At 50.1% G+C, this 24,399-nt stretch overlaps 1 protein-coding gene across 4 annotated transcripts in view; it reads left to right on the top strand.

The window, feature by feature from the left end:
* KDM2A (lysine demethylase 2A) overlaps positions 1-15,504 on the top strand; it is a 92,696-nt gene extending 77,192 nt beyond the window's left edge. For 3 of the 4 annotated variants that reach the window (XM_027532483.1, XM_027532482.1, XM_027532484.1), the window contains 10 exons: positions 1,689-1,772; positions 3,191-3,460; positions 3,978-4,109; positions 5,668-5,757; positions 5,970-6,038; positions 7,945-8,657; positions 10,505-10,668; positions 11,221-11,379; positions 11,947-12,162; positions 12,605-15,504. In XM_027532483.1, the coding sequence (XP_027388284.1) occupies positions 1,689-1,772; positions 3,191-3,460; positions 3,978-4,109; positions 5,668-5,757; positions 5,970-6,038; positions 7,945-8,657; positions 10,505-10,668; positions 11,221-11,379; positions 11,947-12,162; positions 12,605-12,786 (2,079 nt within the window). In that variant the 3' untranslated portion in view covers positions 12,787-15,504. The remainder of the gene's footprint in view (positions 1-1,688; positions 1,773-3,190; positions 3,461-3,977; positions 4,110-5,667; positions 5,758-5,969; positions 6,039-7,944; positions 8,658-10,504; positions 10,669-11,220; positions 11,380-11,946; positions 12,163-12,604) is intronic. The other variant, XM_027532485.1, reaches the window with a different exon arrangement.
* The last annotated feature ends 8,895 nt before the right edge of the window (positions 15,505-24,399 follow it).

Here is a 24,399-nt window from a genome sequence, read left to right as displayed (position 1 = left end):
AGACCCTAGTAACTGAGTCGTGCCTCTGTGAACAGCTGCCCCCACACCCCACACCCTCCACCCCCGCCCCAACACAGACACAATTTACCCACCTACCCTTCCTTGTCCCCCACAGAAATCTAGCAGGTAGACTGCTTTTGGTGATAGTTAGGTCCCTGTTCTACTCTTGAACAATTGTGGATCTTTCTGTGCAGTCTGTTTTGCTGAAAGTGGAAAGTCCCTGTTTGTGGACAGTTCAGTGCTCTAGGGGCGGAGGAAATGGGCAGAGTCCTACTCCGCGGCAGCAGTGCGAAGTGGGGGAGGGGAACTCGCACTGCCTAGCACACATTTTGAATGGACCTGAATTTCTCACCCCAGGGAGATTGGGAGCGGGACGGAGCCTGGTCCCACGTGGCACCGCACCCCGCCTCTTCACCCCTACGCAGTGTGGTGCTAACAGGAGGCTCCAGAATAGGATGCCATAGCAACTCGAAGTAAATAAAACGTCTGCAGAGGAAATCAGTTTGGGGGAGGGAGAGAGGCATCTGGGGGACTTGGCAGAGGGACTTATCCTGGAGGAGCTTCGTGGGTACTAGTTAAAGGGTCTTTCTGAGTCCCAGCTCTGGATCCGGAGCGTGATCCTTAGGTTAAGGATGAAAAAGCTTCGTAGAGAAATGCTTCATGCTTCAAGAGTCCTGGTCTCTAGGCATAGAGCCCACAGGATTCTGAGAATGATTATTTAAAATGGCCCAGGCATGCTGGCCTGTCTAGGATCAAAAGTTTACTTTTTCTTGAAACAGTTGATATCCTGTATACATCTAAAGCAATCAGAAAGAATTGTGTGATTTGTCTTCTGGATTTGTGTGTGTGGGGGTGGTGGTGTTTTGCGGTTGCCATTGCTTTAGGGCTCATGAGGTCAGGTGAGGAGAGATTTCATTGTGCTAGAAGGTTTGGGACTGAGAAATTTCTGTCTAAAACATAAAAGATTTGTTTCAAAATAATAACCAGTGTGACTCACTTGAGTGGCAGTTTCTTACTGTAGAATTGTTCCTCGAGGCATTCAAACTAGATTGGCTAAAGGCATGAGAACTGTTGCCCCTGAGATTGTTGCTGCCCCCTCTATAGGAATAAAGGCAAATAAGTGACCATGTGTGCATATGGGTACATGTGTGTGTGCATGTGGGTGTGAGGGAGAGAGATTTGAGAATGAGATTTCTTTAATTGGCCTTCGAAGAACGGAGTCCTGGGTTGAAATCAAGATGTTAAGACCCTGTTACTCATATTAGCCAATCCTTTTTGTTATTTTTGCCAGTCGGTATTTGATAACGTTGACAGAATGAAGGAATTATTTTAAAATATGATGGTACTCGTTAGCTGGTATAGAAAAGTGAAGAGTTGATGTAAAGTTTTACTGTCATGTATAGAAGTATGTGACAACACTTGACAACGGTAGCCTGGTTACAGTGAGCACACAAAGTGCAGGGTTGGAAGCAAAGGTCAATGTAAAGTCCTGATAGTTTGAGTTCTCTTCCATCTTCTGTTTCGCAGCGGGTCTCTATATGAATGGAAAATGTCGAAAGTTGCCAGCCTGCTCTTCCCCTTGGTGCTTAGGGGAACTGAGGCTAAGTCTGTCTGGATGCTGTTAGGAGTGGTTGACTCTTTGTTCACTGTGTCTCTTCTTCCCCTCTTCTCTCCTGTCTCACCCTTAGGTTTTGCTGGAGGAACTTGCCAACAGTGATCCCAAGTTAGCCCTCACTGGAGTCCCTATAGTACAGTGGCCGAAAAGGGATAAGGTAAGAAACCATTCTTCAAGCCGCTGAAACATTTTGCTGGCTAACTATTACCATTCCAGGAAGAAAAAGAACAACCAGAGGCAGACAGGTTTTGGTGCATTAATGTGAACTGACAGAAAATCATTACTCAGTTCTGTTTTGACTCTTCAGTCAAGCTATCTTTGGAGGTGACTCTCTTAACAGACTGTCAAACTAGAAGACCTGCCTCCAAGTTCAGATGCCAGCGTGTACATTTGTTCACCAGAGTGGATTGGTTCCTATCCTTCTGCCCCAGTGACTCAATTCTTTTTATAGATCTGATGTAAAATTAGTTAAAATAATTAGATATACATTTAAAAGGCTAGAACGTTTCTTCATTGGAGTGAGACCACACTCTGAAGGTTCCCCTTGATTTGGACTTTTCAGTATTGAATTGAGAAGGGACGAAAACAGCTACCCATTAGTTAATAGGTTGTGGCTTATGAATTTTCATGTCCCTTCAGTCAGGTCCTATATAATTCTATCCCATATTGTCCTTTGTCAAGATCAGTCATAGAATTCTGATCTTGGTCGTGAGTCTGGCAAATAAATTAGGCTCTTCTTTGTTTCCCAGCTACAACTTGCAGAGCCATCACATCCCAGGAACATTTAGGCAAAATATAAAGGTGTGTGTCTAAAATATGTCTTTGAAGAAGCACTTCCTCCTTCCTCAGTGCTTCTGTCCCACTTGGCTTCTGCTTGGCCACCTGGGGCTGCCGCAAAGCAGGTTAGTCCTTTCTGGCCCTGGCTGTTGAGTGTTTTGTGTCCAAAAAGTGTTTAAGGCGCAGTGGAAGTTAAAGAAGTGGAAGACACAGTCCTTGTTCTTAAAAAGATCACCGGCAAGGTAAAATACAGGTGCTAAAATTATAAGCGTATACCTGAGAAATTCATTCATGTTCAGCTGTTATTGGAGTGTCTGCTAGGTGCCAGAACTGTAGGGTTGAATTAGAATAATAAAGAATAAGACTTGTTGCTCCTTCAAGCAGTTTCCTGTCTTCTTCAGAAGTGTATTCGGAGTAATAATATTCAGGATAAGGAAGTATTGGAGGGCCCCTGCAATGCCTTTGGCACATAGAAAGCTTCAGGGAAGGGCAGATCAACCGAGTGAGAGGGACGTGGCTGAAGTAGTCTGAAGGGATTGGCAAACTTTTTTTGTGAAGATAACGTGTAGGTAATAAATGTAATAAAGATGATAATTTTTTAAATTTTGCAGGCTATTCAATCTGTTGCAGTTTCTCAGTTCTGCCACTTCACCATGGACAAAACAAAAATGAGCATGGTTTTGTGCCAATAAGATTTTGTTTACAAAAACAGCCTGTGGGTGATTTGCCCTCAGGCCATAGTTTGCCAGGCCATATCATCATCTGCCCACTCCAGTCCTCACTGCTTTCTCTTTCCAGCTTAAATTCCCAACCCGGCCAAAGGTGCGGGTTCCTACTATCCCCATCACAAAGCCTCACACTATGAAACCAGCGCCGCGGTTAACACCTGTGCGCCCAGCCGCTGCTTCTCCCATCGTGTCTGGAGCCAGACGGAGACGAGTGCGATGTCGAAAATGCAAAGCCTGCGTGCAGGGGGAGTGTGGTGTTTGTCACTACTGCAGGGACATGAAGAAGTTTGGGGGGCCTGGTCGCATGAAGCAGTCCTGTGTTCTCCGGCAGTGCTTGGCAGTGAGTGATCTGCTGGGTAAAGAATATGGGGGAGGGGTGTGGTGCCGGGGGTGGGGCTGGAATATACATATAGTATAGACCCGCAGAGCTGGAAAGAAAAGATTCTGCTGTCTATGGCTTTTTTCATTTTGCCCCTTTTGTCTCTGTATTTAGAAGGAAGATGTCTGATATTTAACATAATCTAATTTTTGCCTAATTTTCAAATGAGAGACTAGTGTTTGAAGGACAGATCACTGCAGTCCGTTCCCTCTTTAAGTGGATTAGAAAGGAAGGACCTGGGAGGCCAAGGATAGGCCAGCTGAAAATAAACTGATCCCTGTTGGTCTCTACTCAGCTGGTTGACTCTTCCTATCTTCCTTAGTCATTTTCCTGCCAAAACCTCTCTTCTCTCCACCTCATCTCCATTCTCTCTTAAGTGTTTACTGGAGAATTGCAGGAACCAAATTGTCCACCTTCAGTTTAAGGGAAGCTGAATGATAAGGATCTAAGCTTGGTTTCTGTCTTTGTCCTCTTATAGCCCAGACTGCCTCACTCTGTCACATGTTCCCTCTGTGGAGAGGTGGATCAAAATGAGGAGACACAGGACTTTGAGAAGAAACTCATGGAATGCTGTATCTGCAATGAGATTGTTCATCCTGGCTGCCTCCAGGTGAGGAGAGGCCTAAGGGGCCCATGAGGTAACAGAGTGTCTCAAGACTCTGAGTGGAGCAGAGGAGAGTGGGACATCTGTCACAAGGGGCTGCTGAGGGTCACAGAGGGGTCTAACATCTGTTCTTGATTCAGTGTCTATATTCAGTGTTGGGGACCGTACTAGACCCTGAGGCTAAACTAGTACAGAAAATAGTCTTGGTTTCTGCTCTCATGGAGCTTACAGGCTGGCCTTGGTGGGTATGTTTGGAGTCCCCAGCCATCGTGGAATAGCGTAATTTTGGAATGCCTCACATTTTTAAAGTGTCTCTATTACATACTTCATTGTGTCCGTGGGTTATTAGTTCCTGAAAGATGGTGAGAGTAATACTGTCAGCTGACGTTTAGTGTGTGTTGAGTCTGTGTCAGGCTCTGTGCATACCTGGGGTAGTGCACTACCCCAGGTAACAATAGGAATTCTGTGGGAATCCAGTGTTTAGAATTATGGGCGTACACTGCTAAAGGCCCGGGTTCCATCCCTGGTTGGGAACTACGATCCCACAAGCCACACAACACAGCTCGGCAAAAAAAAAAAAAGGGGGGGGGGGTAATAAGGAGGTTTAAGCCTTAACCTCAGATATTGAGTCAACTCTTCTATCATGGACCTTGGGCTGAGGTGTGTTCAAAAGCTCCCCAAGAGATTCTAATGTGCAGCCAGAATGGAGAAGCACAGTTTTATATGACTCCTCATTTAATCTTGAAGACAACTCTGTGAAATTGGGTCTATCTTAGATTTTCTGTAAATCTAAATTACATTGGTTGGTGCTGGTACTTTCTTGGTCTTTCTGAAGGTGTCAACTATGTCATGACTGCCACCTGGCTGACAATGATTATATAAGACACTGTTAATTGTGAGAAGCAGCCCAGTTTCAGACAATTCAAATGTGAAAAAATACGTATCTTGGATTTGATAAAATAGGGTATAAAATAGGGTATTATCATCATCATGATGACAATGGTTGGTACAAAGTGTTTACTACATGCCACACATTTTTCTAAGCATTTTATTTAATATTTAATCCATTTAATCCTCACCATTACCATGTAAGGTGGATATTGTTATTTATCCTCACCCAACAGTTGAGTCATAGAGACCTGGTTACTAGTCTCCAAACCAAAGCCATAACTGCATCATAACCATTATGCCCCACACTCAAGATCATACTGGCACCATTCCTGTATGTTCACTTCCTTTTACAGAGTGGCATGGGACCCTCAGGAGAAGGTATGTGTCAGAGGAAGAGACTCCAGATTGGCTCAGACTCTTGGGAATCTTCTCTTGAAGGCTAAATTTGATCAGAGTGAGGGTGGCTAGTATCCCACTGGCTGAGAGTGAGGCCAAATGGCTCTTGATTTTGTTTTTTTTTTTCCTCCCCTGTAGACCAGTGGGTTTAGGAGTGAGTAACTCTTTCCAGCCCTATGTCTGTGTTACTGTTTGATAAAAGAAACTTAAGAGACAGATTGGGTTTTGTCTATTTCTTAAATGAGACAGATTTTTAATAACCTCTCTCTGCCTGTAGATGGATGGAGAGGGGTTGCTTAATGAGGAATTGCCAAATTGCTGGGAGTGTCCAAAGTGCTACCAAGAGGACAGCTCAGAAAAAGCCCAGGTAAGGGAACGTTTCCAGTCTCGCACTGTGAGAAGGAAGCAAGTGTCAAGTTTAGAAATAACGTTTGCCTTTGCATGTTTTTTCTGACCCAGGAGATTATTTTTTTGTTTGTTTGTTATCTTTTTTCCCCTTTGTTTAGCTATTTTTGAGTTGTGAATTTTGTTTTTTTGCATTATTGAATATTGTTCCCCCGGGACTCTGCAAATTCCCAGTGTTCTTCTACACCCTGGGGCCCTTGGAAAAGAGGAGCCACAGCCAGGCTGTTTGAGGAGGGAAATGAGGTGAGCATGGTCTGTGAGGAATGAAACTTGAGGGGAGGCAGCGACCTGAGTCAGCTGGTACATACAGTCATACCCTAGAGTTTCCAGTTGCACGGGTTCACATTTTTGTCTGCTTCACCTTTGTGGCACAAAGTCCTGCCCTTGTGCCCAGTTGTGTCCTACAGAGGCAGTCCCTCTTCTGGAGAGAACCAGTGCCGTGACCTTGGCCCCAAGCTACTATGGTTGCTTGTCAGTAGCCACCAGTAATGTCAGAGGGCCAGAAGGACTGGTCTCTCAGGCCAGGAAGACACGATCTGCTAAGGGCATGCACAGAGGCGGCCATTGGCCTCAGGCCAGTCATCATGCTCTGGCGGTCTCCTCCAGGTACCCTGTACAGGAGAGTAGGAACACGTTTCCTTGTTTCTTTTGGTTTTTTTTTTTCCTATTTCTTCCCACTCAGGCACTGAGGTCATTGAACTTCTCAGTCTAAATAGGTCTGAGGACACGGATTTCTGGAGTTGACGAGTGCTAGAGTTCTCATTGGAGAAGGCAGTGGCACCCACTCCAGTGCTCTTGCCTGAAGAATCCTATGGACGGAGGAGCCTGGTAGCTGCAGTCCATGGGGTCACTAAGAGTCGGACATGACTGAGCGACTTCACTTTCACTTTTCACTTTCATGCGTTGGAGAAGGAAATAGCAACCTAATCCAGTGTTCTTGCCTGGAGAATCACAGGGAAGGTGGAGCCTGGTGGGCTGCCGTCTATGGGGTCACACAGAGTCTGACACGACAAGCAATTTAGCAGCAGCAGGGTTATTTCAAGTTCTTCTAACTAGCAGCAGGTTCTTGTAGTAGTAACTTTTACTTTTGTCTTCTTCACTGGTGGTGGTGGTAGGTGCTTGCTGTAGCAGACAGGTTGGCAGATACTATATTTAGTGTTACCTTCTAATGCCTTATAAAAGCCAGCATCCAAAAGTTGCTTGTTCTCTTTCAGCCACAGTGATCTAAGAATATAAGGAGAAAAGGGAGCAGAATAGTTGCAGAGGGACATAGAACATCTCCTTAAGGGAGTCTGACCTGCTGCTTTGATACTCAGTGGAACATGGTGGTCAGGCTTCATTGCATCATAGCCAAGGTGGGCTCCAGGAAGGGACAGGGGACCAGAGAGCACAGGTGGCAGAGGGTGAGGTGTGCTTTTATTGTGGGATACTGGCTTCAAACTCGAATTCCTCATTTTCATCCTGAGGAGATTCCTCCAGGAGCAGTGTGGCTTCTCATTCTAGGCTTAATCTCTCACCTGTGGTTGGTCTCACGGGACAGCACGGGGTGCTGAGTAGAAACAGCCTGGCAGGGTCACACTCAGACCCTGTATAGGGCTAAAAGTCAGTAGGTTTACTGCTATCAGAATCTGCATCCTAGTTCAAACGTGTATATTTAGACTGTTTTTCTTCCAGCAGAAGCGTCTCTTGGGTGAAGAGCTGAATTAGAGGCAGAATTTAAAATGGTCAGACTGCGTAGGGGTAGGAGTTGCAGCCTCTTTAAAGGATTTCTTTACGCAGAGAATTATAACTAAAAAGTTGGGACAGGAAATGAGTAAGGCAGGCTTTGGAATCATGTAGCTCAAATGTGGATCCCATTCCTCTGTACTTGGACACAGGCCTTTCTGTCACAGGTAGATTTCCCAAGCAACTTATTTTGAGGGTTTTGCTCTATAATCAGCTGCCTTGATCACAGATGTGAGCTCAGTTACAGTCTGGTTTGCAGACAGTGAGATGACCACCCTGCAGCACACACAGGTCCCTCCCCCATAGAAAAGCAGCAGCCTGCCCTCTGCTAGTCCCCGAGAGCAGCAGAGAGGCTGACCCGGTAAGTGCAGAGGGTCTTGAAGAAAGGAGACACTGACACGGCGTTTGCGGGCCTGTTTTGCAGAAGCGGAAAATGGAAGAGAGTGACGAAGAAGCCGTGCAAGCCAAAGTCCTCCGGCCCCTGCGGAGCTGCGACGAGCCCCTCACGCCCCCACCTCACTCGCCCACCTCCATGCTGCAGCTCATCCACGACCCGGCCTCCCCCCGGGGCGTGGTGACTCGGTCATCCCCTGGGGCCGGCCCCAGCGACCACCACAGTGCCAGCCGCGATGAGCGCTTCAAACGGCGGCAGTTGCTGCGGCTGCAGGCCACAGAGCGCACCATGGTACGGGAAAAGGAGAACAATCCCAGCGGCAAAAAGGAGCTGTCTGAAGTTGAGAAAGCCAAGATCCGGGGATCGTACCTCACTGTCACGCTGCAGAGGCCCACCAAAGAGCTCCACGGGACATCCATTGTGCCCAAGCTGCAGGCCATCACGGCCTCCTCTGCCAACCTTCGCCATTCCCCCCGTGTGCTGGTCCAGCACTGCCCAGCCCGAACCCCCCAGCGCGGGGATGAGGAGGGGCTGGGGGGAGAGGAGGAGGACGAGGAGGAGGAGGAGGAGGAAGATGACAGTGCAGAGGAGGGGGGTGCGGCCAGGCTGAATGGCCGGGGCAGTTGGGCTCAGGATGGAGACGAAAGCTGGATGCAGCGGGAGGTCTGGATGTCTGTCTTCCGCTACCTCAGCCGCAGAGAACTTTGTGAATGTATGCGAGTGTGCAAGACGTGGTATAAATGGTGAGCAGGGCTACAGGGATCAGGCACAGGGGTATGGGCGTAGGTGGCAGCTTTCCATGTGAGAACAGCATGTGTCTTGGCTCCTGGAGGCTGGTTGGGCCCTAAAGGATTAAATCCACCCAGTCTGTTTCCCAGACACAGGGGTCCTCTTCAAAGATGTGGCCGGCCGTGCCTGCAGGTGTCATCAGGGAAATCTGGCCCTTGGCCCCTTCTCCCTGCTCTGTACTTTTCCCGTCTTTCCTTACTGGACTTTGAATGGATTTGTACCTTGGGGCTTGGGGGTGGGTACGGTGTGTCCTAAAACTTCGGAGTCATGATCCCCCTGCCCCCAGTTAGTTGAACACATCATGCATTTGTTATGCCAGTCACTCCTGGGGCTGGGGACACAGACGACTGCTCTTACACCCCTGCCCCATTACGTCTCCATCTCCTGAGAAAGGTATACGTGCTTTTCAGAAACTTTGCAGGTGCTCACAGGCTCACAGTTTTCCACAGTTCTAATTCTCATGCTCTAAACCTAGGCCAGAATACCTTTCTCCAGCAAGCAAGGTTCAGTTTTGAGGCTTCCTGAGACTTTGTTGTCCTTCTTAGTGAAACCTGTCATTTCTTCTCAAGTTAGACATTAAGACCTAAGGGAGCATCCCTAGAGGTGATGAACAAAGATTTCCATTGGACACTGTTTTTCCTTAACTTCCTAAACCCTAGGATAAATCCTTTATATCTGGGTCAAATCCTGTTACGGTCGTTTTCAAAGTGTGATGCCCAAACCAGTGTCGTAACTGGGACCTTGTTAGAAACGCAGGTTTTCAGGGCATATCTCAGACCTGCTGATCAGGACCTTGAGGGTGGGGCTGGGCAATCTGTTTTTAATAAATTCTCCACCAGAGGATTCTGATACACATTAATAATTTGAGGTCCAGGGCTCTTGTTTTTGCCATACAAGTTTCACGTGCCCTGGGTGAAGTTTTCAGTCTCTAAGTGAAGACGCCATTGTTGCAACCATGAGTTTACGTCCCAAATCTGCATTGACATGTGACCTCCAGATTCTCCTGATACTTTTGTCTTTGTAGGGCTCAGTGGTGGCTCTGTCCCTCAGTTTCTAGGCCGAGCCACATAAGACTCCCATTATATGCCATCTCCTCTTGCCCTGCCAGCCAGACGCTGAGCCAGGCTGGGCTGTAAAATATTAAAGAGAAGCCGCGTGTTGCAGTGCTATTTGTGGCCTGTGGATTTGTCGCGGAAAGGCAGGCCTCTCCCTTTCTGTTCTGATGTAGACTGGCTAGAAAAAGTAAAGATAGCACTGAGGCAGAAACCTAAGGGTGGTGGAGGACTCTCCAGGCCTGATTTTAATAAAGAGCCTCTTGCGACCTGATAATGAAATGGGCTCTTTCTGGAGTTCAAGGCACAATGAGCTGGATGTGCCAAGTAGCACCACTCTGCGTCTCAGGCGGCTGGGAGAGACTTTGAGGAGAGTAGAGGGAAACCTAGTAACTTCTAGTAGTAAGAAGTCAAGAAATTTTTTTAATGTTCCTTTGTATACACTTTGGTGGGAGCCATACCATTTTAATGCAAATGAGGGGTTATAGTATATTGTTTTACAGTGTGTCCCTGACAGTCGCTCTGTGCTCTCAACCTGGCCAAAGTAAATTGGGGTGGACTGGTCAAGTAATCTCTCTTCGCTGAGGCAAGAAATGGCAAGGCATGATCCTTATATGCATGAAGAAGCATCTAGGGAGGGAGATCTCCAAGGCTCTGCTTTTCCCAGAAGCCTCCAGCAGCCTGTGGTGAAGTTCCTCTGACAAGGGATGTGAGGTCTTGACAGCTGGTTCTCTTTCCTTCTGTTACAGGTGCTGCGACAAGAGACTTTGGACAAAAATTGACTTGAGTAGGTGTAAGGCTATTGTACCCCAGGCTCTCAGTGGCATCATCAAGAGGCAGCCAGTTAGCCTTGACCTCAGTTGGACCAACATCTCCAAAAAACAGCTGACATGGCTCGTCAATAGGCTGCCAGGTGAGCAGGCCCATGCTGTCCTTCCAGGGGCCCAGGGCCGGCTGGGAAAGCTGCATTATTGGCAGCGCTACTTAGAATTGCTTTCGGGCAATTTAGGGCAACAGTCTGTGCCATCGTTGCCTTTCTGCTTGGCAAGAAACCTGGCCGGTCCCACCTTAACTGCCAGTCCCCAGGGTGCCACTGTGGGCTGGCGGGTCAGGTGCTACCGCCAGCTCTGCAGGTCTTCTCGGTGTAGTCTCTGAAGAGAGGATTTGAGTTAAGATGTCGCCTTGATTAGCCCCTTGTAAGGATTCCCTTAAGCACTTTGAGGTCTTAGAAGTCACACACACTTGTTACTCTGCTGGAAACCAAGCAATCCAGTTTACCACCAGAGTTAGATGTAATTTAGGAGGGCAAAGAAGTTTTTGAGCAGGATTACTAGAATAAGTTTAGGATATGGTCCCTTCCTCCATTCGGCTGGGGATCTGTTTACCTTGGTCAGATCAGCTGGTAGTTGAGGCTTTGGACAGCTGGTAGAGTGTGTTACTGCATGTCTGTCTCCTTCCGTTGCAGGACTGAAAGACCTCCTCCTAGCAGGCTGCTCCTGGTCTGCAGTCTCTGCCCTCAGCACCTCCAGCTGCCCCCTTCTCAGGACCCTTGATCTTCGGTGGGCAGTAGGAATCAAGGACCCTCAAATTCGGGACTTGCTGACTCCACCGGCGGATAAACCGGGTATGCTCTAGGCCTGACTTCCCTGTGCTCCTTTCAGCATTCCCAGAAGCTCAGGTAGTCCCAGAAATGACACTGTTGAAAAGTAGAAAAGTGGAAGTTGAAAACAGGACGATGGACTATGTACAAGTACAGTTAACTATTTACAGATAGCTACCTGCAAAGAAAGGAGTAAGTCCATTTTGTGGGTCAGTGGAGTTTGGGGGTTAGAGAGTATAAGCCTGAGGAAGTCTGGGAAGGCATCATGGTTGAGGTGGAACGTTGAAGCCTGTTTCCCTGATGGTCTAGAAAAGTGTGGGAGTGTGGGAAGGAGAGGAGCATTCCACACATACCCCTTTGCTGTGTGAGTGAGGCACAATCCAGCAGCTGGGAAGAAAGAAAACGTGTTTGGTTTCCTGGAAACGGCCCCCACACACTGCTCGCTCCCTGAAGGCAGGGCTGGGTGTGGGCAGTTCTGCTTGTTAACCCCTGCACAGCCCAGCCAGCAAATATCCATGACTGAAGCTGCCTGCAGCTTGAGCTGAACTAGAGTTAAGGGTCTGGATCTAGGTCCTTCTCTTGCCTGTGCAGGCCAGGACAATCGCAGCAAGCTCCGGAACATGACCGACTTCCGGCTGGCAGGCCTTGACATCACAGACGCCACGCTTCGTCTCATCATTCGCCACATGCCCCTCCTGTCTCGACTCGACCTCAGTCACTGCAGCCACCTGACAGACCAGTCCTCCAATCTGCTCACCGCTGTTGGGTCTTCCACTCGTTACTCCCTCACAGAGCTCAACATGGCAGGTATGGCACTGCCATGTTCTGTGACAGATGGTCCCCTGCCCTTTGGAAGCCCAGCCCTTCTTGGAGTTTGACCAGTAGAACAGAAAGAACATGGGCTGTTGACTAAACCGTGTTAATTCGTTTCCTCACATGTGGACAAGACATGGAACTCTGTTCCTTTTGTAACTGGTGGGGACCAAGGCCTTGAGCAGTTGTCAGGTGCCTAAGAATACAGCCAGCACCCAGCTGCAGGTTGGGCAGCTTTGCAGCGCAGGGAGTACGGTGGCAGGGGCCTTCCGAGGCTGCCGTGCTGATGGCATATCTGGTCTCTGAGCCAGGTAGTTACGGGGAAAAAAGGGACTTTTGTTTAGCCTCTTGAGGAAAGCTGGGGAATTGAGCGTCAGAAGCAGGCTCCTTTGAGTGTGTGTACGCAGCATTGTCCTTGTGGTCACTTTCCCCACAGGTTGCAATAAACTGACAGACCAGACCCTGATCTACCTACGGCGCATCGCCAACGTCACCTTGATCGACCTTCGAGGATGCAAGCAGATCACTCGAAAAGCCTGCGAGCACTTCATCTCAGACTTGTCCATCAACAGTCTGTACTGCCTGTCTGACGAGAAGCTGATACAGAAGATCAGCTAAGACACACCCAGCCCAGACTGAACAGGAAACCGATCTTCCCCCTGACTCCCCAGCCAGGAGAGCCTCTCTCCCCGCCCCTGCACGGGCTCCGAGGCCAGCGTCACACTCCCTCTCTGCTCTCCTGTCCCTTGAGCCCTCCCCTTACAGTCAGGGCAGAGAGAGGGGTGGACTCCAGGCTTACCGGCCTGTTCCTCTCCCTCCTAAGGAGAAGGGAGTAGCAAATTGATCCAAGGGGAAAGCGCAGGCTGTGTGCTGTCACAGTGCCTGCTTGCTTGCTCACCCGCCCACTCACTCGTCGGCCAGGAGGCTGGGTTCTCACTTTGGGGTGTCTGTGCAGCCATCACCTGCACTGGGCCCTGGGGCCCTCCTCCCCCCATCCATGGTCCCCAGCAGTGCCTGGTTCTGAGCAAACTCCCAGGGAAGAAAGCGGCCCTGTCTCCGTGGCCAGGTTCTCCTCGTGGTGTCCAGTGCGTGTCTCTCCTCCGTCACACTCTCCCGACTTACGCAGGAGGGGCCAGTGGCCCCAGGAAGGCCAGACCCATGCAGATCACACTGGTGCTGTTGAGGTGTCCACACCTCTTGTCTGTGTCTGTGCTCTCCCTCCTCTCCTTGTAGCTTGATCCTGTCCGATGCTCATGGTAGTTCACAGAATGAGGTTCCCCCACCCCAGACTTTCCTGCTAGTTTCTATGAAGTCCTTGTTGCACTTATTGGGGTTGAGGCTCTTCAGAGGAGCTGGAACTGTCTACCCCAGGGACACCCAATTTTACTGCTTCCCAGGCAGATCCTGAGACAGGCACCACCGTTTCCCCATCCCTTCCCTCTTTGGCCTGCCCTACCCTTTTTCACACTTTCCTTTATTCCCACCTGAATAGGGCTTTCCCTAGATGTCTATCCTCAGAGGGAGCAGCCTGTCTCCCCCAGCTGGGGGGTCAGAGAACTAGGCCAAGTCCCCACCTGCCCCTGGGCAGGCTCCAGGCCTCGGGTCCTGTAGCCATCCGAGCCCACTCCTGTGTCTAGCCTCAGCGGCTCACTGATCCGGCGCCTTCGGAGGGGTGGGGAGTCCTGCTTAGAAGCCAGTCACCTGCCCTCTGCCTGCAGCCATGGAAGGGGGTGTGCATGTGCCTCTGTGTGTGTGGCTGAGTGTATTAAGCGTGTGTGTGGAGGGAAGGAGGGGAGCCTGGCGTCTCCCGCTCCACTGCCCTGTGTCGAGCCCCATCAGCTGCCCCCTCTTACTTTGCATTGAACGGCCTGTCCAAAGATCCTCTCTCTAGGGCAGCAGAGAGCTTTTTGCACTTTAAAAAAAAAAAAATGGAACGAAAGGTCGGGATTTCTTTTGGGTCAATATTTAAGTGTGTGAGGAGATGCTCAGTAGCAGCAGCCTGTGGCAAGAGCTGATAAACGATAGACGCGGGTTTGCACTCCGCTCCCCATCCGAAAGGAAGGCGATAGCACAACCTTGCCCCACCATCTGGAACCCAGCCCATCCCCTCCCGGCCCCTTTCCTGTAGCCCAGCCTCAGGCTCTCCTCCTCCTGAAGCCCTGTGGGGGAGGGGAAGGAGCCCAGGCACCTGGGGTCTGAAGTGTGAGCCACCCCAAGGAGAGACGCCACGTGCCCCCTTGCCACTTCCAAAGCAATAGAGGCAGAGGGGCTCCCTCTTTGCCACCTAGCCCAGCTTTGACCCTGGCATTGACTGGCCTCCTGAGAGAAAATTGGGTCTTGGGAGGGGGTGGCATTGTGTCGGTTTCTTCCAATCTGCTGATTCTCTTGCTGCACCTTAAAAGCAGCAGTCTGCTCCCCTGACCCTCTGCCCCTTCCATTGGTCTCCAGGCCTCAGCCACCTGGGGCTGAAACCTTGAGGAAATGCCAGTGACTTATTCCAGAGTGCCTCAGTTAGGGGAACTTCTCTGTCAAGAACCCTGGGTATTGAGCAAAAACCTTATTAATGTTATTGTTAATGACCTATAATTGGAAGCTTCCTGCCTTTTTTCGGTTGCTCCTGTGGAAAATACTGAAAAGATGACTTTGTTTTGCTTTCTTGTCTTTTTATAAAAGGGGAGGTGGAGAGACCCCCTCAGAGCAGGGATTGTTCCGGGAGAGTGCCTCTGACTTTGGGACATCTCACCCATAGAGATTTCCAAGCTGATGGTTTGTTTTGGGCTTTGGCTTTTATTTTTGTTGTTTTGCGTTTGGAAAAACGAGCATTTTTACTGCGCACGTAAGTCGGTGAGAGGAAAAGGGAACCCAGGAATGGCAGCCAGTGGGCTTTGCTGGGCTTCCCTTTCTCTGGAACTGTGAGGGAGAAAATGGTTTTTAGAGGTGAGGGTTGGTCTGTGTGGAGGACAGAAATGTCTCTCTTTGGGGACAGAGGAACCCGGGAGTTCCACCAAATTTCCTGCCATCTGCTCGTAGACACAGCCTTGCCAGGAGAGCCTGCCCTCCGCAGACCACAGGACCAGACACCCTGCCTCCATCTTTCCAAGCACCGGGGCGAAAAACCACAAAGGAAAGGAAGAAAATTTATATATATATATATATATATAATATAAAATCACTTGGTGATTAAAAAAAAAATAACTGCTCCATAAATAAAACTCCTAAAGTCACTATGTTTAAAGGGTTTGGTTGTGTTTTTGTTTTCCGAGAAATATTGTAAATATATATTTTTTTGTTGCTGGTTTAGAGTCAATCTCCAATGTTGTGCTAAAAAAAAAAAAATGTAAGCATTAAGAGGACAAGTCACGCTATCTCAGTTGACACATTGGGGTTATTCGGGGCCAGGGAAAGGAGGAAAGCTAGGCGGACTTTTGTTTTCTAAACGTTCTCCACTATTGGTTTTACAAAGAGCAAGGACATCTTTCCTCTGACATATGGGAATGGGAGATATTTGTGTAATAAAAATTTTTAAAACAAAAAAAGAAATAGCCTCCAGTGGGAAATATTTTTATTTGGGTTTTTTTTTTTTTTTTTTAAATAAAAAGGCTTTCAAAACCAAAACAAAAATACCAAAAACTTTTCTGCCTTGGTGTGTGTGTGTGCGTGCATGAGAAAGAGGAAGTCTGGGGGTGCTGCAGCCTCTCCCCCCACCCCCCACCAGCCCCGCAGTTCCTCCCCCATCCCTGAGTGGCAACGGAAGTGCTGTGTGCTTCTGTGACTTGCTTTGCCTTCTTTTTTTTTAATGTCTGAAAGCAGCACTTGCTTAAATTTTACAGCATCAAAGGGAGCTTTTTAATAGATGTGGAAATTTAGGCATAGGATTACCTGATCCCGACTCCTCCCCACAAGGCGGTGCCTGGAGAGGTGCTGCAGAGTTCTTGGGGAGAGCTGGAAGGACTGTGTGGTGCCCCCCTATGTACAGGCCTGAGGATTTCTATTCTGGCCATCCCTGGAGAGCCAGTAGCCAAGGCCACGGCCAACCTCCACCCACTGCAGCTACAGAACAAGCCTCTCAAGGACAGTGCCTGCTCGAGGCCACCAAGAAAGGTCTGTATCCGGCTCCATCGGCATTTGTCCCACTGGGTCCTGCCTGTTGAGTACAAGCTTCCAGCGTTTAGACGAGTGTCCTGCATGCTGCCCGCTGTTGACCTCAGACCTGACTGTGCCATCTCAGGAGAGCTGAGGTGATGCCCAGGAGGTCCCAAGAAGGCTCGCATCTCTCCCTTAAGGGATCTGGGGGGCTCCTGCCCATCCTCCTCGCCGAGCTGTTAAGGACCATCTCCAATTCTGTGCATCCTGGAAGAGGGATCCTGGACAGTCAGCCGATTCCATTTCCCGAGGATGGCTGCGATTGTGGCCGTTTTTGACGTTGGCCAAGGAAGGCAGAGTGTCCATTATGCCTTCTAAACATCACAGAAACCCATCTACCTCTTTATAACTTCATGCCTGCCACCCTAGTTGAAGCTACCATTTTCCAGAACCTTGACTCCAGCAAGAGCCCTGAGACTTCTCAGCCTGCAGTCCAACCCCCATCTGCCTTGTTGGCAGCCAGAACATTTCTTTTAGATTTGACTCCTCTACTTAAAACCCATCAGTGTGTTTGTCTCAGGATACGTTCTCAAGCTCCCTCATCATTTACCCCTCCTCTCCGGGCTTCCCTGATGGCTCAGTGGTAAAGAATCTACCTGCCAGTGAGGAAATGCAACCCACTCCAGTTTTCTTGCCTGAGAAATCCCATGGACAGAGGAGCCTGGCAGGCTATACTATAGTCCATGGGGTTTCAAAAGAGTCGGACATAACTTAGCAACTAACAACTCCTCTCCACCCTTATAACTAACTCCACTGTCTCTGGGCATTTGCTGGTACACCTTCCATACACCTTCCGTATACAGGAATCAAGCTGTCATGTGTAACTCTCCAGGGTCATGTGCCACTGACCTCTGCATCACTAGCCACCGTCATCTGTAAAAGGAGAAGCACCGGGCTGGCGGTAGGTGCTTCCAAGAGGCCTTGAACAGGCACCTCTGTAGCCCCCAGGGTTGCCGCGTTCAGTGGGTGTCACTTCACCACAACTATGAAAACCTATCCTCCTTCACCTTTTCCTCCAGAAGCCCTTCCTGTTTCTCCTCCAATCAGAAGGGATTAACCTGGACATTCTGTATACCTTTCACAGGCAACAAAATAAAAACAGCGGGCATCTACTGAGCCTGTGTGTTGACCCAGACTGGTCTAAGTATCTACACATGCTAACTCCTAATCTTTACAGCAACCCTATTTTTTTGAAGTATAGTTGATTTAGAATGTTGGGTTAATTTCTGGTGTACAGCAAAGTGATTCAGTTATACACATATGTATACATATTCTTTTTCATATTCTTTTCCATTATGGTTTATTACAGTATATTGAGTATAGTTCCCTGTGCTATACAGTAGCACAGGCTGTATTTACTATATAGTTAGTAGTTTTTACCTGCTAACCCCAAACTCCTCATTTATCCCTCCCCTAGACCCTTTCATGACTCAACGGACATGAGTTTGAGGAAACTCCAGGAGATGATGAAGGACAGGGAAGCCTGGTCTATGGGGTCACAAAGAGTCGGGCATGACTGAGCAACCGAACAACAACCCCCTTTCCCCTTCAAGAACCACAACTGAACAACAAAAACAGCCATAAGTTCGTTTCCTATGTCTTTTAAGAGTCTGTTTCTGTTTCATAAATCAGTTCACTTGTGTCGTATTTCGTTGGTTTAGGCTGTGCTATGCAGCTTGCGAGATCTTAGTTTCTTGGCTAGGGACTGAACCTGGAATCATGGCAGTGAAAGTATCCCATTGTAACCATTGGATCACCAGGGAAGTCCCTTGTGTCATGTTTTCGATTCCATATATAATGATAGCACATGGTATTTGTCTTTTTTTCTGACTTCACTTACTGTGATAATATCTAAGTTCATCCATGTTGCTGCAACTGGCATTATTTCAATCTTTTTTATGGCTGAGTAATATCCCATTGCGCACGTGCACCACATCTTCACCCACTCATCTATCAGTGGACATTTACGCTGATTCCATGTCTTGGCCACTGTAAATACACAGCAACTCTACTGTTATCTTGTTTTTGTTTTTGTCGGCTGTGCTGGGTCTTCGTTGCTGCATGGACTTTTTCTCTAGTTGGAGAGAGCAGGGTCTACTCTTCAGTTGCGATGTGCAGGCTTCTAATTGTGAGGGTTTCTCTTGTGGAGCACGTGGGCTCCACAGCACAGGCTCAATACTTGGGGCACTCAAGCTTAGTCGCTTCACGGCATGTGGGATCCTCCCGGATCAGGGATCAAACCTGCATTAGCAGGTGGATTCTTTACCACTGAACCAGCAGGGAAGCCCTACCCTCATTTTAAAGATGAGAAACTTCAGTTTATGGACATTGGCCTGAAGTGTCTTGGCTAGTAAAACCTGGAGACTGGCTGCAGAGTCAGTCCTATCCACCTCACTTCCTAGCCTCTGTGTACAAGCAATGGCATTTCACACTCAAACTCCACCCAAGGAAGGGAGTGGGCAGGTGGCTTCACTCTACAGATAACACAGCCCAGGCTGAGAGAGGAAGTGAAGGCAAAGCTGGGACATACATGAACACTGGGCCAAGGACTCCGGAACTTGGGCCTTCCCCCCCTGCCCCCCAGTCTCTCATGCCTGCTGAGCAGCCAGGCCGGGTGTGTGCCCACAGCCCCTCCCATGGCACTCTGAACTCCTTGAGGGTGGGGCTAGACTTAGCTAGCTTGGCTTCCCCTCCATCTGCTCCTGAGCACAATGAAAGGTGGATTTATAGGAAAAGGAAGCAGGACTGATTTCATGGGTGAGTGATCCATGCAGTCACATGGGGCCCTGCCCTCAGAGGGATCCCACACTGGGTTTAATGTGCTCTTGTCACCATCTTGAAATTCTTTTTTTTTTTTTAGTTTGGCTGTGCCAGTCTTAGTTGCTGCACTCAGGATCTTCGATCATTGTTGCAACATGTGAGATCTTTTTTAGTTGTCCCATGTCAACTCTTTCTTAGTTGCTGCATGTGGGATCTAGTTCCCGGACCAGGGATCAAACCCGGGCCCCCTGCATTGGGAGCGCGAAGTCTTAGCCGTTGGGCCACCAAGGAAGTCCCTTGAAATTCTTAATTTTTGAAAAAGGGGCTGTGCACTTTATTTGCAGTGGACCCCACAAATGAGGTAGCTAGACCTGGGGAGAAGGCCAATTCCAGCTCCTCTAGCCCTCCCAGGTCAGTTCTGTGCTAAGTGCCATTCGGGTGGCCACCAGCAGAGCAGGCCTGGCACTTGCTGGGGAGAGTCACCCTACCTCCCCACCTTCCAGAGGCCCAGACCAGAAACGAACCCTCAGCGCTGACACCAATGTATGGGCAGGAAATAGAGCAGACACCCAAGGTCCGGGAGCACCTGCAGTTGCCCTCAGCCTAGCCTTCTGTCCCCTAAACCTGCCCCACGCCAGAGAGCGACAAGGGGCCAGAAAGCTGTTGTGCTTCCAGACTGTGCCATGGCAGCGCCAGGAGGGCAAGACAGGTGGAGAGGCAGAGAGATCCAGACCCAGAGAGAAACACCCTGAAAGATCCAGAAAAGGGAAGGCAGAGAAAGAGGCAAAGAACCTGGGAGGGGAGAAGAGAAATGAAAGGAGAGAAAGACCATGGAGGACGCTGAGAGGGAGACACACAAGTGGGCTCCAAGGTCCTCAGGATGTGTTACCAGTGACCGTTCAGAAAGACATCTCCTCAGCCCACCCACCACTGCATACACATCTTCATTTACCCTCAAAACAATTCAGTGAGGCCAGGCTGGGGTACAGAAGAGAAAGGCAGGGCTCAGAGAGGTCAAGTAACTTTATCTAAAGCACCCAGCAAGCGGCTTTTCCACACCCATCCTCCCTTTCCCTGACAGGCAAGTACCAGAGGATACAGCGGGGCCGGTGGGGCCTACGAGACCTCGACTGAGATGCTCAAAGGTCAAGGCGCAGACAAGCAGTAGGAGCTCAGCACGACTAAGCCTGAGTCGCGGAAGACGAGGCGCATGCGCACTGGGGACAGCTCCAAGAGGGCCCTGTGGGAGGAGCGGGGCGGGGTGGGGCGGAGCCCGGGCGGGGCGGGGCCGGATCCAGAGGCGGGGCCATGTCGCGCTGAGGCTCCAAGGCGGAAAAGGGAGACTGCGGCCCCAGGCGGCGTGGGGACTTGTGACTTTCCGGAGGGTTCCAGGGAGAGGCGCTGCTCCCGGGAGACTGGTCGGGCGAAGCAGCGGCCTGGAAGCCTGGCACAGAGTTGTGGGCTATCAAAGGCCCTTGGACTGTGCAGGAGGGAGCACAAGGCCTGTGTCCTTGGCGGAAATGCCAGTCCTCAAGAGTTTTCCCCGACTTCACCCGAGCAGGCTCCCGGCCCTAACGATAACTTGTCACTTGCCTCATAAGGATGTTTTGAGTATTAAATGAGATCATCTGGGTTCTAGGAACAGTGGCCTGCACATGGAGAGAACCCAGGAAGCGTCAGTGTTTATTATTATGTATGCTTTGCCCATAGATTCGCCGTCTCTCCTATGTTGGATGCCCAAGGCCAAGCACCAGGGCCTGGTATGTAGTAGGAGCTCAGGTACACTGTTGGACGAGTGACTGAGTAAACGAGGTGAAGTCCCAGCCTCCCAGCCAAAGCCTGGCACCATGTGGGCCCCGGACATCAGAGAGGTCGCTGCCCACATTAAGCAGGAGTTTCTCCCAGTCAAGTCTGCTCACCCCCGGTGAGCTGTATGGATTGAGACACCCTCAAGTTCATCCTCCTGGCTCTTCAAAGCCCAGGATGGAGACAGAGGTGAAGCCCCAGCAAGAGGAAACCTGCGTTCCTGGGCCTTGGCACATGCCAGTCCTCACCCCCAACCTCACTCCTGCTCATGTGCAGACCATGTCAAGTTCAAGACCTTCGCCAACTCTTCCTCTTTTCCTGAGCCTGCCACCTCCTCCCATATCCTCTTGCCAGGTTAATTGGAGGGGGCCTTCTTCCTCTCCAGACCTGAGTTCTGTTTCTGTGGCCCTAACTTGGCATCCAATGTGAGGAATGCAGCAGTGACCACACCAGACAGGGGCACCAGGGAGAGCCCTCTGAACAGGAACCTTTCCACCCATGGGATGCAGGGCGAGCAGGAATCTGCCTTATGGGAAGGAAGTGAAAAGGAAGTCATTCCAGGCAAGGGGAATTATAAAGTCAGCACCCCAGAGGTAGAAATGAACTTGGCTAGTTGTAGTGTCAGAAGGAAGATCAGAGAGACTGGAGACTAAAGGGCACAGGGAGGGGCAGGGGGATTGAGTTAGAGCGATGGGCAGGGGCCAAACTGTAAGTCTCACGGGCCACAGAAAAGAGTAGGTTTCCTAAGTGCAGGGGTGGTCATTGGAGATGGGGTTACATTTAGGCCTGTGAAGACTCTGTAAAAGACTCTGGCTAGAGGAGTGGCAGGGTGGAGGCTGGTGCAGGCATCAATGCCAGGCAGGAGGTGATGGGACTCAGATCGGGTTTAGCAGGGCACAGTGAAAGGATTTGGGATGTATCAATACCTTTGTGCTGGAGAAGACTCTTGAGAGTCCCTTGGACAGCAAGAAGATCAAACCAGTCAATCCTAAAGGAGATCAACCCTGAGTATTCATTGGAAGGACTGATGCTGAAGCTGGAGCTCCAATACTTTGGCCACTTGATGCGAAGAGCTGACTCACTGAAAAAGACACTGATGCTGGGAAAGACTGAAGGCAGGAGGAGATGGCAACAGAGGACTAGATGGTTGGATGGCATCACCAACTCAAAGGACATGAGTCTGAGAAAACTTGGGGAGATAGAGAAGGACAGAGGAGCCTGGCGTGCTGCAGTCCATGGGGTCACAGAGTTGGACACGACTCAGCAACTAAACAGCAATACTTTGGAGACAGACACATCAGTAGTCAATGGGACAAGCTGGATGACAGCCGGGAGAGGGGGCACAGGAGCAGGTGAGGGAAGAGAGGAATGGAGGATGACTCCTGGGCTTTTGAAAAGTGAAGGAGCTGTGGCTGAGAAGGGGAGCCGGGAGAGGAGCAGGTTGGACTGGGCAGGGTGGTGGGAGCGAGAGCTCAGCGTGGGACATGTTAAGTTTGCAACACACATTAGTCATCCAGAGGAGATGCCAGGTATGGCTGTATCTGCAGGCCTGCCAGCTGGGTGGAGATGGGATTCCACTCCTCGTTCACTCCCAGCACCCCAGCCACCGGCTGGCACCGTCTAGGCACCAGACAAAGGCTGGTTGAGGAAGACTGAAGCCAGCCTGAAAAGGCAAGTTGACAATTGACCTCCCCTCAACCACCAGAGGGCAGCACCATCCAAAACACAGCCTCCCCAGGCCAAGGCTTCCAGGAGCTGCTTTCCAGGGTCCCAGGAATCAGTGAGGAGAGGGCCCTGGCGGCTCTCTCTCTCTCAATCCTGGCTTCAGGCCTGCCTGGGTTGCAGGTTGAGCAGTGGGTGGGAAGGGCTTTCTGGGTTTGCAGGTGGTGTGGAGGAGGTTGGGCCTCTTCTGGGAGCAGGATGGGGGGCTTTTCAGAATTCACAGAGACTCTGGCCTAATGAGTTCACTGGACAGAAGTTTTAAAATAGGAGCTGTTCCAGAAACCCCAGGCCAGTGAGTGACTGTAGTTAGAGTGCTGAAGAGTTTCGGAGAGGCAGGAGGAGAAGAGGTCGGAGGCCTTCCGTCATATCCTCCTATTACTCTGGCCATCTTCTACCCCAGACACCATGTGCCACCTTGGGCTGTGGGGCTCGTTCACTCAGTCACTCATTCACCCATCAAATGTTGACTTTATCTTTCTGTGTCAGGTCTCATGGTGGGCTCTGGGGGGCAAGAAGTAAACTGGGAGCACTGGTTTCAGTGAGAGGAGGTGTGAACGGCAGGAGGCATTTCCCAGTGGATGCAAATATTGAATAAAGCTTCATGGACTGATTCAATGGACCTGAGTTTTGAGCAAGCTCTGGGAGCTACTGAAGGACAGAGAAGCCTGGCGTGCTGCAGTCCATGGGGTCGCAAAGAGTTGGACATGACTGAGCGACTAAACAACAACAGACACACACATACCACCCCTCCCCGTCAAAAAACTTGAATGATGTGCATCTTGCAATTGATGATGTTTTCAAATCAGGGAGCAGGTACCAAGTGCAGAACTAGAGATGTACACAATTGGGAGCAAGGGGACTGGGGACGGTGGCCTGGAGGAGGTGGGTCTTAAACGGTAAGCCGGAGTTAGCCAGGGAAGAGGACACGCAGAGGGCTTCGAGACAGAGGGAGAGACAAAGACACAGGGGTAAAAGCTGATGGATCAGCTGATGGCAGGGGGTACCTCGGGCTTAGGGGATGATGGCAACCCTGGCCTGAGAGGGGAGCACGACTCAGTCACCCAAGAGTTTGACTTGCAGGTTAAGGAACTTGCTTACGTGATTTGCTTTCGGAGAGTGGGGCGGGGGGGGAGCCCCCCCTCTGAATTCCCCACTCCCAGCATCCCCAGAAAACCTGGAGCACTGCTTCTCAGTGCTAAGTAGACAGTAAATCTATCAGATCGAGATTCGAGGGAGGCATCTCTGGTCAAGGCCTGTATTCAGGCAGGAGCCCTGGGAATCCTCAGAAGCAGACAGGTTTAAGAAAATTCTCAGGAGGCCAGATGAGAGGATATGGTGATAGATTAGGGCATGGGGAGACAGAGGAGCCAAGGGTAATGCCTGGAGTTCGGGCTTGAGCGTCTGGGTGGATGGTGGCGTCACCCACTGAGAAGGGGACCTCACCATCCTGACTGATGCGTTCTGGTTCCAGGCTCTGCCGAGGCTGATCTCAAAAGATAGGCTGAGAAGTGCCCATGACAAAGGTGGTGGAGAATCCTAGGCTTTGCAAAAAGGTCCTGGTTACTGACCCACAAACTGGCATGAGGCTTTGGCTCCATGGGCCCAGGACTGGGAGGGAATCTTGTCACCTTGGAAAACAGAGATGCTCTTAAGAGCAGCACACTGAGATAAGGGTGCTGCTTTGTGATACATGGATCCTCTCCACCTCCACCATGCAGTCTCATCAGAGTAAATTTCCCTTGCCAGGCAGTCCAGTGACCCCCATGACCTGCTCCCCTCCCCGCAAGGCTGAGATAAGTT

The sequence above is a fragment of the Bos indicus x Bos taurus genome, chromosome 29 (genome assembly GCF_003369695.1).
Source record: "Bos indicus x Bos taurus breed Angus x Brahman F1 hybrid chromosome 29, Bos_hybrid_MaternalHap_v2.0, whole genome shotgun sequence".
Lineage (NCBI taxonomy): Eukaryota > Metazoa > Chordata > Mammalia > Artiodactyla > Bovidae > Bos > Bos indicus x Bos taurus.
The sequence above is the reverse complement of the archived record's forward strand: the minus strand, read 5'-3'. Positions and strand labels throughout refer to the sequence as shown.